Genomic DNA, 18,381 nt, shown 5'->3' with positions numbered 1-18,381 from the left:
AAAAGAGACTATGCCTCCCCAGGTCCGGCACTTTATTCTCATAGGCCAAATTATCTAGACTCTACTCGCAGGCAGGGAGGTGTCTTATTAAAAGGAGAGAAAAGAATGCATTTAATATACATGCGACCCTGGACGGATCTGGCTATTCCCTAGGTCATTAAGTTTCTAAATTATGTAAACCTTAAATACTAAATTTTAGTTATGAATAGAATAAATTTTTAATCCTTAGAGAGCCTAACGAAATCAAGGCTAAAACAAAAAAAATGGCATGCAAATCGCCAATAAACTAAAAAAATCAAGCGACCTAAGAGGCACACAACCACAAGTAAAACACATCGAAAATTAATCAAACTAATCAATAAATATCCATAGGCCAACTGCCCTTAATTATAACCGATGGTCTGCATAAAAGTAAATTGTCCAGGCACCACTACCAACAACCCAGATTTTTAAGCCTAGAAATAATGCAAATGACTTTGAGTGGGATATTGGGTCTTCAGTTCTTCATCCTTCTTGAACTTCTTCCCCTTGAACTCCTTGGATCTCTCCTCCTTGGACTCTTTAGATCTCTCCTCATTGGACTCCTTGGATTCAACGTGGCTTGAATAACCAAATGAAGAGATATATCTCCCCTCTAAGGGGTATTTCCTTTTATCTTTGGATATCTAAAAGCCATCCAAACTCGATCTTCCAAATGGAAGAAGACTCTCCCTTTTGAGGATGCCTTCTTCTTTTGGAATTCGAGTTGGATCAGAATATTCCAACTCAAAGTTGCATTTTCATAACTCAAACATACATTACAAATATTATATTAATTAAAAGAAATCAAAATATAGACTCTCCTGCAATGCCATCCTAATAAAAATTCATAAGCAGTTATAATCATCTCAAGCAGTTCATATGAAAATAAAAAATGCTCATCACAGCCATCCTTGGTCATGCTCTTAATTATGAGGGCTAAGCAGTCCACCTATAACAGTTATTATTTAATAATTTTTAGTGCATAGGGTAGTGTTAATTAAAGTTTAAGTTGCATTAGCCAATTTTGGAAAGTCTCGGGTCCTCCTAGGTGCTATGCTGAGGGGGTCTAAAAGGTCACTATGAGAAATAGGTTAGGTTTGGGGTTCCTAATATTTTAAGTAAATACTAGGGCTTAATATGAGTAGTTAGGCTTTGAGTTTGCTGAATTTGAAGTTTCCTATGCAAAGATATGAATTTTCAAAGTTTTGGGCATTTAAGGGAAATATTAAAACTGCCTAATTAGGGGTGATTTTATGGTTTTGATCTAAATCAGCTCCAAATTGATTGGAACTAAGGAAGTGTTTCCAAGTGTTTGGAGAAAATTTGGAATTTTTAATAATTTTAAATTATCTAACAGGGGCAAAATGATACTTTTTAATTAAGGTTAAATTAAGGGTTAGATTAAGGTCAAACTAAGGGGCCCTAATTATTTAAGGTTAAGGGCTGAATTTTGAACAGTTCAAGCTATTGCAGGTAATTTTTTGAGTTAAAATAGATTTATTAGAATTTTTAGAATGTATGAGGCCCTAATTATCGGGTAAATTAGGGTTGATTAATTAAGGGGTTTAAAGAGTCCTAAAAATTCATAGAAAATTCTGTGATGTTTTGGATGTCACTAAGTTTAAATGTTGAAGTTTTCATGTCAACCAGTGATCTATCCTAGCTCCTAAAATTTTTCTAAGTTTGCTAGACGGGTCCTTAATTATTGTTCTTAGGGTGTCACTATGTTAGAGGGGTTTAAAATAAAGTTTTGGATTAACCCTTGAGGTAATAATGCAGGGAAAATCCAAAAGCAGTAAACATACCATATCCTTAGATCTACGAGAGCCTAAGCTAGGTGCTCGTGCATTCTACACATGCAAGAGACGATAAAAGAAAGAGTAAAGCACACTTATTAAAGCGATTAGTGAATGATTGGGACTCAATCATTCACTAATCCACTCCCCCATGATTACTATTCACTTGAATAATGTATGTTTAAAATTTCAATTAGTGAATCTCCTGGAATTAGAGTTTAAAAATATAGGTAATTTTAAAATAATTAAAAATACTTATAAATATATATATATATATTTTGGGAAATAGTGTAATTAAAAATACATCAATTTGTAATAAATAACTAAAGGGAAGATCCTCTAGTCACCCTAATAAGATTTTGAAAAATGTTTGAAAATAATTTTTTGTTTCAAAATAATTAAGATATTAAGTATTTAAATAATAGTTCAATAATCAACATGTTAAATAATACATAAAACATGCCAAAAAAATAAGTTTTGATATCTGAAAATAATTTTAAATTAAAATTCTTAAAAATACTTAAAATAATAATAATAACAATAACAATAATAAATAAATAAAATTTTACTTAAAATAGTAAAATAATATTAATAATAATAAAATTAATAATATAATAATAATTAAAATAACATAATAATAATATTAAAATAGTGTTAATTACTATTTAATTAATATTTAATAATATAACTATCATTTTAAAATAATTTTTAATTTAAAATTAAAGAGGATAAAATTCTAAAAATTTTGAAATATTATATGTAATTTTTGGATAAAAAAATATTTTTAATTTAATTTAGAAGGAATCTAAATTTAAAATAGGCTTAAAATAATTATATTATTTAATTAAATTAAAATCGGCGGCAAGGCCACGTGGAAGGCCTTGATTGGCTTCTTCAAACCACGGCCAATCATTGGCAATGATTGCGCCGCCGCACAATTATTGCCAATGATTGCAGTGGTGCGGGACCCACACGCTTTTGACTTGAATGAGTCAGCAAAGCCGTGGGCCGTTCGATCTCGCGCCATATTGAATCGACGGTCGAAATCGAGCTCCACGACATCTTGGTCCAGCCAAGAGCCCCCCGCGATCGAATGAACACGTGGAACGGTCCAGAACGTCCATAGGACAAAATTCAGGAAAACTGAAACCCTAAATGATAATTTGGCAATTTCTCTCGATCTACTCAACCAAATCTAATAAAATTTAAAACATAAGCTCTATAAATTAAGAGCATTCATGGGGTGGTGTTTGTTTGGCTTAAAAGTAGCTTTCTAAAAAGTTATTTTATCCTATGTGTAGTGACTTATTCTAAGGATTTTTTAGAGATCTAACAGCTGGATTTTCATGTTCTTAGGTTTGTTGCACTTGTAGATTGTACACGCTCCTATTTATAGAAGAAATCGCATTCTAAAAGCTCTAGATCGATGGGAATCTTCCTTGGAACGTTTCAAGCTTCGGTTCGCCTGAATCTCGGCACCGACGAGGTTTTGGCGACGGGATATGGTCGGGAAAGATGGAAGAAGGTGGGGAGAGCTCTCACAAGAAGTTTTGCTGCTTGGGAGAGCCTAGGGAGAGAGATAAAAGTAAAAAGTCCTCAATTAGACCTAATTCTTCCTATTTAAACATCATAACCCTATCACCAACGGCTAGGATCTAATCTAGAGCTAAATAGGAGGGAAATCAGCTTGAATAGTCGTTGCTTTGTATTAGAATGGATTAGGAAACAATTAAACCTATTAAATAGGTTTTAATTGGCCTAAATAGGTCAATTTGACCCATTTAGAGCTAGGGTTGACCAAGTCAATGCTTGACTTGGTCAAACCAGTCAACTAGACCCAAGGAATGAGGAGTTTGAGCCAAGAATGGGTTTGAATAGCTTTAGGGCTTGAATTGACCCATGTATGCTCATTGGGTCAACCCGTGTTGACCTGGTCAACCAGGTTGACCCAGAGCATGGGTCTGAGCTCAAGAGGCATGATCGGACCCATGGGACCCAAGGGTTTGACAAAATCAAGGTCAACACATCCCAATATCACTCTATGGGAAGCTTTGTCGTCTTATTTGTGTTGTTTAAATACTTTTATTATATTCATGTTGTCACTAAAAATGTTGATAGTTGTTTTAAACTCCAATTAAATATGCTTATTGGGTAAACCTAATTCATCTAATCAGGTTAATTTCTCAAAAATGACACATCAATTAAATAGATTTTACCCTCTCTTTTTTTTACTTTTGATCATTCAACTAAATTTAAGATCTTATTAAGATGTTTTAAGTGGTTTATATATAAATATATTCTTATAACTATTCAATTTGACCATAGGGATTATTTGGCTTAAAGAAAAAGGGATGTAAAGTATTCCAAATATAAAAATTTTGAAAATGTTGATGTTTGGCCTAAAGTAAAGGAAATGGAGAGTAAATTTATAAGTATTTGAAATTCATCACCTAGTTCAATTTTAGTGTAGTTGAAAATCATTAGATTTGGTCAAATTTCAAACATAACATAAATTCAATGTCATTGTCAGTGCATGCTGCTACCACTATCACCTGCTGACCCCGATCCCTTGCCATCATTGTTCACAGGCCACCTTCTCCACTAGCCACCATTGGTTGTGGCCTTCGTTGTCGCTGCATTGTTGCTCCATAGCGATCGACCACCATCTACCACCATCATTGGGCTTTTCACTAAATAGCTTTAAATATTTCAAGTACACTACATTCCTTTTACAATATTCCATTTTACTTTTAATTCCTTTTTCTTCCAACTAATCAACCATGTAGTAAATCAAATGATCTTAAAAGTCACATTGAGCCCATTACAAACACCCTAACCCAAATGAAATGAGGGCATTCATAATCTTTAATCAATGAATCCAATGCATTAAATGAGATGTCCTATGTTAATGGAAAGCCATAAGTCCAAATTGGCCCCATGGTTTGCTAAATTGTTTATAAAAATCCAACCTAACCCATATAAGTTAAAATGGGTTAAGTGGGATAAGTTGATCCCAAACATTAAATTGGTATAAATTGTTAGACATTAATCCTTTTGAATTAGCCTTAAATAGAGCTCAACATTGGCAAATTTAATTTTACTATTGGATTAACCATAATTGGTCAAGTAAGTTAAATTTTCCATTAAAGGGAATATACTCTTTTGTAAATGGTATAGTTCAACCAGATGGCCAAGTTAAATTAAGCCCTTGAAAGTGTTTCTAGAGAAGGAGTTTAGTAAAATAAACTTAGTTTGGTACAACCCAATTTGACCATTTTAAGTTAACAATTCAATCAAATGACCCATCTTGTCTTTTTAGAGACCAAATAAGGACATATACTTTTTAAGATGGATTAGTCTAATAAATTGTTCCAATAAAATTAAATTGTTGAGATGGTTTTAATTAAGAATGTTAGAAACATATTCTTAGTTTTGCCCAACCTCTTTTAACCATCTTAAGTATGTCAATTAAACTAAGTAAACTAACATGTCTTATTTTGGCTGAGGTTAATTGGAATGGAGTTAAACACATCAAAGGGCTAAAACATTTATCTAAATCAATTTCATTTAACCTTAACCAACCTATGTTAATACTCCAACAATTTTAATTCTCAACCCATCATCTAAGTCATTAGGTAAAAATATGATAAGAAGGAGATAAACATAAGTACAATGGACCAATGGTTTATTTCCAAATTTGGCTTACAATGATGATTCAAGTACACCAAAAAGATATTTAAAACCTATTATCGTAACACTAGGGAATATTTTAGTGGAATATTCCATCTTCTTTTTCACTTATCTCACCTATAATGAGCATAAAAATGTTTTATTTTCTTGGATCCATTGTATGTTGGAAGATGTTGACTCACGATCAATTATTCTAATTTGCTCAACAATTTTGATGGAGTTTTGTGGCATTCAATTCATGGGATCTAGGCCTTTCTTCCTAGTGGCTTTCACAACTAAACATTGCTTGAGATGGTTATCTTATATAATTATTCAAAAATAGAATAATAATAAAATTTCACCTTTGTGAGCCTCAAAAGTACATATAGGCCATTAACGTTGCGCGAAGGTGTTTGGATATGTAGCAAAAGACTAGAGATAAGTAGAAATGGAATGAATACTCTCCCTTGATCACTTGTTCTCTAGTCGTCTCTCTTATAACCAAAGAGTAACAATTGATATGCCATGGTTTGGATGGATTAACTCATGCTTAAACTATTACTTATCTCTTAGCTTATCACCTGAAGGCTTCGTGTGAGCTTAGGTAAATTTTTTAAGTGTATTGAGCCATCTTTGGAAACAATTTATGGATAACTCATTAGTCCATTGTATATGTGTTCATATCCTTCTAACCCATGTGTTTATCCATGGTTTGGATGATAGGTTGAGAGTTGAACTTGCTAGAGTGGTTAACTTTAGGGAGTTTAAAGTTGAATGCAATTTATTTTGATAAATGGTTTAGCAATTTTATGGGTTTAACCCTATTCCAACTAACCTTATACCAAATGAGACATGTTAGTATAGGGTAGACCACAAGGTAAGCGATGAAACACCAAATCTAGATAGATAGCAATCATTACAAAAGTAAGTCTATAAATGGATGATTGAAAATATAAAGAGTGATAATTTATATGAAGTGTAATATGAGGTTCCAATTTAGTCAAGAGGACTAACTCACATGAATGCTTAATTATATCTAGAGTTGATGTTTTAAATGTAAAAGAAATCTTAGATATTTAAAATGATTGCGTTTTCATAATTATAAGTCATGAAAGATAACTCGTAAGTACAAAACCAGAAGCATATAGCCTATATGGATTGCAGGCTTATAAGACACAGACACAAGTCATAGTGATGTCAAATATTATAGCGAAACAGTAGGTTGCAATGGATTTGTCGTGTAGGACGCCACAAGATCATCAATGGGGTTTCCACACATGGTCTACTTTATGATGCAACATATTTTAAATTTGTCTGATTGGAGTGAATGAAAGATACACCAAAATGCTATAATGATGTATTTCAAATTTCTCCAAAAAATTACTTTATATTTATTTTATTTTATGTCAAAATTTAATTTATGTTACTCTAAACTTACATTCAAATAAATAGCCACTAAGAACAAATGACATGTAATTATATCTTCACTGGAAAATATGGATGGACTATTATGAGTGAAGGAAAAACATTACATCGAGATCTCTTAGTGTTTTTAAATAAAAATACAATACAAATGTTTAAAATAAAAATATTTAATCAAAACATAGATAATAACATGATAAATAATAATTTTGAATGTCATTTCATAATACAAATATTCATCATAAAATAATTATACAAACATTCTATATTCGATCAAAGACCACCATATTAGACTTTGAGCCCATAGTATTTCATTCCGGTTATTGTAGAAAATAGTAAAGTTTGCCTTTGGTGTTTCAACTAAAATGGACAAGCAAAATAATGCTTTATATATAGAGAGAGAGAGAGAGAGAGAGAGAGAGAGAGAGAGAGCCGTGCTCAAATCAAAGTAAAGTAGTTATGATTTTTAGTGATTAAAATTTAAAAGATTATCAAATGTTTTAAATCCCAAACGTAATTACCAGATCTAATTGCTTGTAAGTAAAAGTTTCATGTAAGAGATTGTTTTATTGCGTTTTTGCTGTATTTTTGAGAAAAAAAAATTAAGAGATTTGTTTTTTACTCACTGTATGAATAAACTAATATTATAATATATCTGAGGTATTTAGAAGTGTTTGTTGGGCTTTAAACTGATAATACAGGAAGCGATTTGAAAGATAAATGTATCGGCATGTACACAAATAACTGACTCATCGGAAAGCCGACGTTATATATACTCGTTTTGAATTCTATCTTTAAGAATAAAGCACTCATCCACCTAAGCATTCTCATCCCTGCAACACTTAACTTAATTTTATAATTCTCTTTTAACGAACAATATTATGCACCATAAAGCATTGCAATTCTCATCCACCATCTTATAAAAATTTTCGCTTAAATTTGAGGGGTATTTTTCTATCACATAACATACCCGTTGCATTTCTCCACTTCGACCATCCAACATGAATTCTACTAATAACATCCACATCAATTTCACCATCACTTTAAACAATAATCCCACTATATCTAAATCATGTACTCTTTTTAATAACTTGATCGCTCAAAATCACAATCCTTGCACTAGATCTGTTACTACTAAAATTATACTTCATGTATTCAATTTTAAATAAGATCAAACAAAAATTTTTGGCCTTTAAATTGACCTCCATAATTCAAATTTTCCTACGACTCTCTCTAATCTTATCAACAAGAAGAATATCATCAACAAAAATCATACATCATGATACATCCTTTTGCAAATATCTAGTAAGAACATCCATGACTAAAGAAAAAAAGATATGGGTTTAAGACTGATCCTTGGTATAATCCAATTGAAATAGAAAAAAAAATATCTGATCAAACAACCTTTATTTTAACACAAATAATAACTTCTGCATACATATCCTTAATGAAAGCATTATTAACTCCATTCTTTTCTAGAATTCTCCAAAGCATTTCTTTTGAAACTTTATCATGTTGTTTTATCTAAATCAATAAATATAATATGCATATCATCCTTATTTTTTCTATAATTCTCCATCAAATCTCTAAATAAACATATAGCTTTCATAATAGACCTACTCTGCATGAATATAAATTAATTTAAGGGGTTTTTTGTTTGACTGAAAAAAAAAATTAGTATAAAAAAAATAAATACAATATAAAAGAAATACTTTAGTTTGTTTGAATGAATGTAAAGGATTTAGGATGACATAACTTTTTTATTTTTCTGATTTGAAGTAAAATGAATAGCGGTGGAGCTAGCAATGGCCGGAGGCCACCGGAGGTGGTTGGCATGTGATGACCAGAGGTGGCCGATCGGTAGTGGCGACCTGCCGTGACAGCCAAAGGTGATGGCCGACGATGGCGGCCGGAGGTGGTGGCCAAAGATGGTTGCCAAAGGTGGCAGCCGGCGGGCGGAGTTGGCCGACAAGGGGTGGCAATGCCCTCGAGTTTATAATGTATTTGAAAATTGTCCAAATTGAAGGAATTCCAAATACACCAAAAATGAATTAGAATAAAATAAATTGCATTTGCTTTAGCTTACTTCGAATTTACTTTTCATACAAACAAACACCAAAATTTTCAAAACCCCTACATTTTAACTACTTTACACTCTAAATGCAACAAATCAAATAGCCCCTAAATTTTTAGGTGCAAGAAACCTACATTATAAATAATCATCAAGAGAAAAAAAATATACAGTTCATACGCTATAATAAATTCAGAAGAAAATCAAGATGAAAGCAAAAAATTCAAAGAAAAAAAAATCTAAATTTAGCTTTAATAAATTCATTGTGATCCCCATCCCAACGGGATACATCAACAGTTTAAACACTAAAATATTAAGATTGTTAAAATTTTCCTCCACAGCTAACTTTTATCAGAGCATGGAAGCATAGAAAGTGTCGACTTTTTACAAAACTTTCCTGTAGGGCACCATAATATGCTTAAGGAAATAGTTGATCAAGACAAAGAAGAATAGAACTCTCATAACCAAACACACAGCCCTAAACAGTCAGCAATAAAAGAACTAGACTAAATAAAAAAATGATCAATTTTCCAAAGAATTGAGTAGGGAAAATACAATCATTCCCCGCTTGGAAAAATAATAGCTGCTTGAACATGCAAGCTTTTTTGCAACAAAGAAGATAACTACATAGAACTATATAATATTTAGAAGTGCCAAATTGAAGGAAATTTTGTTAAGGCTTCAAGCTCAATTAGATAATCAGAATTCCAAAAAAATATCACTAAGAAAATTATGTAACCATGAATGATAAAAACTATTGGAAGGCTGAAATTTTTCTCATAGCTTTAAAGCTTTGTAATAAACTCAAAACTGGCATACGCTACAATCTACCAGTTATCTTTGGTGAACTCTAGAAAACCTCAAAGCGCAGCAAAAGCTTTCTTTCCCTTGGAACCACCAGTAGACCCAGCTGGAATAGCTTTCAACACATTGAATCTGACAGTCTTTGCCAATGGCCTGCATCACATAGACCATAAAATTCCAGTTAATCAAATATGAATATTAGAGAATAAGTACAGCATGTCATGTGTTGGGTCCAAACCTGCATTGTCCAATGATGACATGATCGCCTTCCTTCACGCGAAAGCATGGCGAGATATGTGCAGGAATGTTGGAATGCCTCTTCTCATATCTATATCAAACAGGACAATTTGAAAGAAATATTCGGCAACAAAAAGGGTGAACAGTCTATTTATCGTTCTACCTTTGATACTTCTTCACATAGTGAAGGTAGTCACGCCGCACAATAATGGTTCTATTCATCTTTGCGCTGTAGCACGTGCCTGCTAAGATACGACCTCTAATAGAGACAGTACCAGTGAATGGGCACTTCTTGTCAATATAGGTCCCTACAAACAAGAATAAGATATCTTCTTGTAAGCAAATGATGCAATTCAGAATAGTACAATTAAAAGAATACTGGAAGCAACTGGCTGAAGTGAAAAAAGAACTAAACATAAAAGAAGGAAGCCAAAACCCGACATATGCTTAAAAAGGAACAAAATAAAAAACAGCAATGTTTAACAAGCAAAATAGGTGAGGTACATTGCCGGAAAAGGTGCCTTTTTGTTAAGAATTATGTGATGGGATTTATCCAGCTTGAACAATCATCAAGCTCCATCGCTTGGGCTTCATCCATACATGAAATGCTTTCAATTCCCCTACTATAATGCTATGAGAATTGCCAAACTCCTGGGAATTGTCAAACTTTGCTAGCAAATGGACAAAGTGATGAGGACATCGACAGACGCTACCGACATGTTTATCGATGACGGAATCGCAGATCGACGGCCACGATTCAGCGCCTCTACTTTTGATTCAAATGTCATGATGTATTATTTAGTTATTTACTATTTTCCGTTTTTACCCCTGTGGGGAGTTGTTTTGTTATTGTAGCTCAGAGGGCAATTTCGTACTTTTCCTTTTTCATGAGTATATAGTGGTGCTCATATGATGTATTGGGTTAATGAATATTTTGAATGAAATCTTATTTTGTTATCTTCTTCTTCTTGTGGTGCACTAGAGAGGAGAACGAGAGCCCAAGGTGAGGGCAAAAGCAATACCCACCAGTCATTGGAAGAGTCCATGACTCGTGGTCTATCCCCCATCATCCCGCTCTTCTTCCTCTCCCCAACCCGCCGGCCCTAGCCTCCCTCTTGACCGCCGGCCACCCACCAAGATCCTCCAAAATGAGATCGATACAATGTGCTGCGCACGGTGTCCAATATAGGTGTGTCCTCTTCTCCATCAACATCTGACCAGCTGCTTTGTATGCACTGGCATTATCAGTCACTATCTGGACAACCAATTGCTCCCCAATCTCCTCAATAACCCCATCAAGTAAATTGAAAATGAATGTAGCATTTTTCACCTCATCTGATCGTAAAAACACTGTGCCGTAGGGATTGTTCACAAGGATGTTAATCAAGCTCCTGCTCTTCATGTCAGACCATCCATCTGACATAATAGTCACACCAGTCTCAATCCATGTCCTTTTAATCTCCTGAATGCTCCGCTCTGTGTTCTGCAGCTCCTCTTTTAAAATCCATGTTCGTAACTCATACATGGAAGGTGCCTTCAACCCTCTTCCATACAATCCTACAGACCGCAACATACTGAAGCAGGCAGGCGATGTAACAACATTAAATGGTATTGCATTCTCAAAAAAAAACCTCCCAATGTCCATGCAAACCTGTCGCCGACCCTCTCTAGTACCAGCTGCAGGCATCATCTCTGCTTCTCCTCTATCCACTCCTGGAGTAGTCATATACTGATCCATAGGACCCCATGCACCTCTACTATGTATAGTGGAGGAAGAGCCCTTTCCACTCTCGCTCCCAAAATAAGCACCATGCTCGACCCTTTCATCAAATTGCTCCTGTTGTAAGTGTTTAGCAGTGGTAGTTTTCTTCATGTAAGCACTTATTTCTTCCTTCACATTGTCCGGCACTTTTGCACATGGTGCTACTTTTTTGTGCGAGCATGATAGATGTTCCTTCATGCGGGTAACACCTCCCTTCACCACTTTATCGCAAAAATGATATTTCAAATAAACATAGCTCTTCTCTCCACCGCCAATGTCAACTTGTACACTATACTTCCAAGAAGGGTCTCTCCGCAATGACGTATTCGTCTTTTCTTTACCTCTAACCATGTCTGCTAAAGCAAAAAACCAAATACACTAAAAAAAATCAAAAAAGCCTAAACCCTAGTTTTTCTTAAACTTGAAAAATATATCCCTAACCTTGATAAAAATACCTAAAATTCAATGTGGAGTACTCCTAGAGGGCGGCCGGAAGTTTCCACTTCGCCGGAGAGAGGCGGCTCCGGCGGGAAGGAAGCCGACGGCGTGCTGAGGCGCGACCTGGAGCGTGCGGGAGGGAGAAACCGAGAAAAGTCGGGTTTAGCAGAGAAGGCTATCGGGTAAAGGGAGAGGAAATGGCTCATTTTAAGTGAGTGGGCCCTATCCCAGAGAGGCATACGCCTCACCAGGAATTGCGCAATTGCGCCTCTGAGGCGCGCCTCAGTCCCAGTGAGGCGTACGCCTCACTAGAACCAGGAATTGCGTGGGTTATGAGGCGTTTTTTGAAGGAATTGCGCAAAGGCGCACCTCAAGGCGCGCCTCTAATTGCGCAATTTTAAACAGAGCTTAAATATATTAACATTCAGGATATTAAGTACAAAGTTATAAAAATATGTTTACAAAATATATTTGAATTTCATATATTAAGTGAATTATTTATTATTTTTCTTTTAATTTCTCATTTATGTTATCATTTTATTATAAGAATTGCTTGAATCATAATCATTTTGTCTCTTTCATAATAAACGAGGCGGCTCAAACTCGTAGAATAAAGCTTGTGCTTGAATTTGATATCGATTAATTAATCAAGCTCAAGCTCTAGCTCAAGTCAAGGGTGATTCTAGCTTGACTAGACAATTTTACATCCTTAACTGTTGTCATTAGCAAATATCTTAAATCAAACTATTCTAGCGCAACTAACCATTTCAACGATAATCTAGAATGCATGAGATTTTCAGCTCTAATACAATGGAAAAATCGGTCAACAGTTCAATTGCAGAGGAAGGATGGCCTTCGCCACTACAAAATGATCACTAGAATCAATGTCAACTTCTCAATTGTAAAATATCTTGAATCTTCTCCCCAAAAATCCTTGTTTATATAATAACTAACTCATAGTTACTTCCTCGCCCTTAAATACAATGGCTCTAGGGTTGCACAATAATGAATGAGCAATTAATAACATTTTCACAAGCCAAAAAGGCTTTTCATAATACAAAATTCATTTGAACTTCATGGCCCCGCCAATTACATAAAAGAAAAGTGCAAATTTATCACCAAATCAAAAAATGAGACAATTGAGATCAGCAACTCAATAGATAAGCTTTTGTGGTCCTGTCATAGCAAACAAATATGACATGAAAAGCATGGCTTTAACCTTATTTAAATTGGCCTATATCCCCTTTTAAATGACAAAAAAGCCTAGAATTTTTCTTGTTCCTGACTTAAATGCAAGCTTCATCAAAGTGAACATCACATTGCATTTCCTCAAGTATTCCAAGTCTTACCCCGGTTATTTTACTTATGACAAATAGATCATCAGCATATATTTTGAAGTTCATTCCTTTTGATTCTTGAGGATCATATCCATCATCCCATTACATGTGCATAAAAATTTTTAAGCCCAAATTACATAACCGCCTAAACCATTTTCTCAAACTCCACTCTCCAAATCAGATTACATGTCTATTTCCTGGCACATTTAAAACTAAGCAACTAGGTTCTGCTTAGCATACAAATTAGTAGAATAAAATGTAAATTAATGCTTTCAGAAAAATGTACATTAATTCTTATCCCATAACAACATATATTTTAATAAAATTATCAAGGATATAGATTAAGGATCAATAGGAACATCACACTTTAATGTCTAGTTAGTAATGGTGATCATCAACAATCGTATTACCAAGAATATCTCAATAACATTGAAGAATGCCTAAAACCTTTATCAATGTTTAACAAAATAGAGCATCATTACAATAAATAAAGGTTGACCTGATCAATAATAGCAAAACTATACAAGAAGCATAATGCACGGCCACTAGCCAAAACATCAAGCATTTTATACTAAAAGGTTAAATCTGACAAACAAGAGAAAATTCTGGAAATCCATATACCATGCTTAAAAAAAACAATCAGGGATGTATAAAATAAAGAACTTAATTGCCAAAAAATGCCCGGGTATTCATCCCACATAAGTAAAATAATAACCTGACACAGGATGCACAGACAATCACCAATTACCAAGTTTCAGAGTTCACACCTTCAATAGCCTCCCTTGGAGTCTTAAATCCAAGACCAATATTCTTCCAAAAGCGGTTACCTCCCTTGCCAGGCCTATTTCCCTTAGCAGACTTCTTTGAGCTTTATCAATCACAAGTTTGTTAGAGTATGTCATATAACATAAACAAGCAAGAGCGACAAACATAAATGATTGCATCAAATTCTTACCATAAGAATACCTTTGGTTGCTTAAGAAATGCCTTCTCAGTCTGTACAAGAAAATTAAATACTTCAATAAAATTTCAAGGGGGTTCCTTAAGCTTGTAAGCATATAGTAATAATAAAAATCATTGCAATTAGCTACTTGGTTGCATACATTCAGTGAGATTTAGCCTAATTTATATCAATGGTATTTAGAGACAGCTTGTGATAATGTATTTGTTAAATCTAGGGCTAGGTTTACTAAATTCAACCTTAAGTTCAAAATTTAATAAATCTAGACATTCCCAAGATTGAGGGACTCTAGTTTCTATTTAGACTAATCATTTAATTATTATGCATTCTGGAAATCATTCTTATTTGGAAAAATTAAGCACAAATTAAAATAACTAAAAAAAATTAATCCTTCAATTAATAGTTCATTACTGGCATGACTACAAATTATTCAAGTTAATTAATTTCTTATTCAGTACATTTATATTTAATTAGTCAAATTTAATAAAATTAATCTATGGTCCCATCTAAGAATTATCTTATCCTAATTACTTTTAAGCTATAATTAACATATATTATTATTTAAATTCTTAATTAATAATTAACACGCACGTTAAATATCATTTTAAGTGATTAAAATATGTTATTATCCAATCAAGATTAGTTAATTCCTAACTACAATAATTATTATTCACATCATAATCAGACCTCATTTACTCTTCAGTGAACACATAATTTATTAAGCAAAAGCCAACTAAGTATTAATTAATTACTTATTAATATATTTATTAATATAATAATTAATTTACTTTTACTTAGTCCTTTATTTATTTTAACTCATCTAAAAGCGATAAACAACAGAATGATTATATTAAAGTAAATGTTGGAGATACAACTACTGAAGATAAAATGATTAAAATAAACCTATGTGGTTTGGACAACTTTAACAAAAATAGAAAATATGCCTATTAGATGAGTTATAAAATTAAAAGAAAAAAAACTTAAGTTACAAATAAAGAATACATACAACAATAACAACATCAAGCCTTTATCCCACTACATGAAGTTCGCTGCATGAATCATTTTTCTCCATTGTATCTTGTTAAGAGTCAAATTCTCATTTAAATCTAATAATGAAATGTCATTTAAAATATTTTCTAACCAAGTTACAACTTACAAGTAAAGAATGTATGATAAGTTAAAATTAAATTTATTGAATTAAAGGTGTGGTTCAATGTTTGAATAGAAGAGACCAATTAAAATTAGGTGTTGCAATAGATGAATGGGGAAGAGATAGGGTAAATAATCCCAAAATAAAGTAGTTATGAATGCATAAGATTGGTAGGAAAAGAGTATAAGACAAAAGAGATTACACCATGAAAAGATGTTGAAATAATATGAATTTTTTTTCTTGAAGCTTCAAAAGGGAGGATCTTGAGATAGATAGATGAGAAGTAGTATTTTTTTTAAAGCTTTTTGACTGTTTTATTTCCCTTCTTTTTATAACATAGAAAGTTGAATTAGGCTATTAAAATTCAAGAACTACTTATAGTTTAGCATTTCATGCTTCAAATTGCAACCTAAAACATACGCTTCACATCAAGAAGCTTATGCTAGATACTAATGAATGCTTTGATATTCACGCTTTGAAATGTTGTGGGATCGCTTTGCTTTAAAGTGCTTTTTTCACTTTAAAGTGTGTTATTTTAAGAAGAATTCATGTAGTGGGATAAAGGGTTGATGTTGGTGTTGTTGTAAAGTGTGTTGTTTTAAACACCAAGTTTAACAAATCAAACAAAAATCAACAAGAATGAATAAAAAATGAGAATTCATAATGCTAACAATAATTGGTTGGGACATAGCTAGTGATGATGAACTTTTAATTGAATTTAATAAAATTTAATCAACAATGTTAAACAATAATTATACCTTCTATTAACATCTTGATCATTAGCTAATTACAATAATATTAAGTTCAATTAATATTTTAATGAACTTATATTTGCATTTTAGAGAAAAAATGGTTGACATAGTTTAGTGAAGCAATAATTACCTAATTAAAACCTAATGAGAAGCTAGCCTCTTGAATATTTGTTGATTTGTTAAACTGTGTTGCACAAAATTTTGAACAAATTAATATTTTTAAAACTACTTAAAATCCACTAATCCTAAATAGCAATCAAACAATTTTAAAATTTAACTCATATAGTTTTTTTTCTTTTTAGGGATGGAAATTTATCCCAAATACCTTATAGGTAAGGATGATATAAGGCCAGTTAAAGATCAAATTCAATGTAGGGAACTAGTGAATATTTAGTTAAAGAAGGTCCCAGGCTAGACAATAACATGTGCCCTACATTCTAAAAACCAAGGAACATATTTTTTAAACTAGAGCTCTTTGGTAACTCAGTACCAGAGCTGACATTCCAATAGTTTTATGATATAAAAATCTCAGGATTTATCAGATCGGGAATCATAGGATGATAAAAGTCGAATTTATTAAACCAAGTGGCCTGGCCAAACAAAACAATAACAACCTAAAAAACGCTTGCATCAGTCAACATTGAAAAAAGAAAATTCTAAATGAACACTTTAAAGGCTCATATTTTGTCATATAGTGCAGATAAAATGGTCAACATCAAAAACTGAGACAAGGTTAATGACACTGGTATGAAATGACCATGGAATCGAATAAGCATGAGAGAACGGCCTAGGATACAGACAATTACACCGCCGGAAAGTGGGCTCATCGTTGCAATTCACAATTCTGCAACAAGAAATAGACCATTGACCGATCGACCATCTCTAGGTCACAAACCAATTCGTTAATGTATCAGCATTATGCGATTCCAAATCAAATAAACTTGCCAAGATTTAATCACAAACTTTATGTTTGTAAATAGGAAAAAATCAAAATCGGACTCCAAACATAACAGAAGAATGAAAAGAACGAGGAACTTAGATAAGACCTGTTCCGCCATTGTTGATGAAAAAGAACCGACGTGAAGTATGCTACGGGCTTCGGTTGCGGTTGAACTGCGAGGTGTCAGCTCTTTCGAACAAACTCCAAACCCTAACTTGTCCGCAGGCCGAGAGGAGTATTATATCGTAGTTTCAAACGAAATAACAGACGGCTACGATTGCGTTTTCAGAAAATGAAAAAAATCTTTCTACCTCTTCCATATTCATACAATCAGTTAATTTTAGTTCTAAATATTAATAATAATAGAAAGAAAAAATCTATCATCTTAACCAAGTATTAGAAAATTAGATTGGACTGGCCAATTCAACTGATTAAATCGTGAACCAGTCAGCCGGTTGATTCCTTTAACCCATCGAACCGGTTTCAAAGCGAACAGGAGAAAAAACCGGTGCCCGATCGGTCTGACCGGCGAACAGTAGAACCGATCGGTTTGAAAAAATAGAGGATTTTAGCCTTTGATTGTAGATCAAACGGCGAGCAAAAAACACAAGAAAATAGCAAAAGACATAAGAACAGATCGTCCTAACTCTTTTCGCTCGATTGCGAGGTCTTCTGTCATTCATCTCCCTCGCTAGCGCTGTCGATTGGTGAATTTGACGACAAGGTGTTTGTATTGCGGTTGTCGTTCGTGTGTACAGTGCTGCTGTCGTTCTTGTGTACACTGTCGCCGCCGCTTCCAGCAGCATGTAATTTTTTTTTTTTTTTACCCAGTGCCATTGCTTCTTGATGGCGATGTTCGTCTATTTTTATGTGCAGCTATTTTCACTTATGTCTAAAATTTTTCTACTTGGTCTCTTTTGTATTTTATTAAGTACTTTGAGTACAGTTTTTTAAGCCTGATGTGCATAGCCTTTTGTCCTACCTATTTAAAGCATCTGGCCGAATCAAAGCTGAGTAAACT

The 18,381-nt window shown here is 33.4% G+C and overlaps 1 protein-coding gene across 1 annotated transcript; it reads right to left on the bottom strand.

The window, feature by feature from the left end:
- Positions 1-9,561: 9,561 nt before the first annotated feature.
- LOC110098314 (40S ribosomal protein S11) lies at positions 9,562-17,586 on the bottom strand. The gene is made up of 6 exons (XM_020825101.2): positions 17,467-17,586; positions 14,513-14,553; positions 14,325-14,425; positions 10,184-10,328; positions 10,022-10,111; positions 9,562-9,936 (listed from the first exon to the last, which is right to left on the bottom strand). The coding sequence occupies exons 1-6, from the start codon at positions 17,476-17,478 to the stop codon at positions 9,840-9,842; spliced, it is 486 nt and encodes a 161-aa protein (XP_020680760.1). The 5' UTR covers positions 17,479-17,586; the 3' UTR covers positions 9,562-9,839.
- Between the last annotated feature and the right edge of the window lie 795 nt (positions 17,587-18,381).

The sequence above is a fragment of the Dendrobium catenatum genome, unplaced genomic scaffold, assembly GCF_001605985.2.
Source record: "Dendrobium catenatum unplaced genomic scaffold, ASM160598v2 fragScaff_scaffold_1196, whole genome shotgun sequence".
Lineage (NCBI taxonomy): Eukaryota > Viridiplantae > Streptophyta > Magnoliopsida > Asparagales > Orchidaceae > Dendrobium > Dendrobium catenatum.
The sequence above is the reverse complement of the archived record's forward strand: the minus strand, read 5'-3'. Positions and strand labels throughout refer to the sequence as shown.

Coding starts and splice junctions, on each gene's coding strand:
- LOC110098314 (XM_020825101.2), bottom strand. Junction 10,112..10,183: donor TATGTGAAGAAGTATCAAAG/GTAGAACGATAA, acceptor TGTTTGATATAG/ATATGAGAAGAGGCATTCCA. Junction 9,937..10,021: donor GTCATCATTGGACAATGCAG/GTTTGGACCCAA, acceptor TATGTGATGCAG/GCCATTGGCAAAGACTGTCA.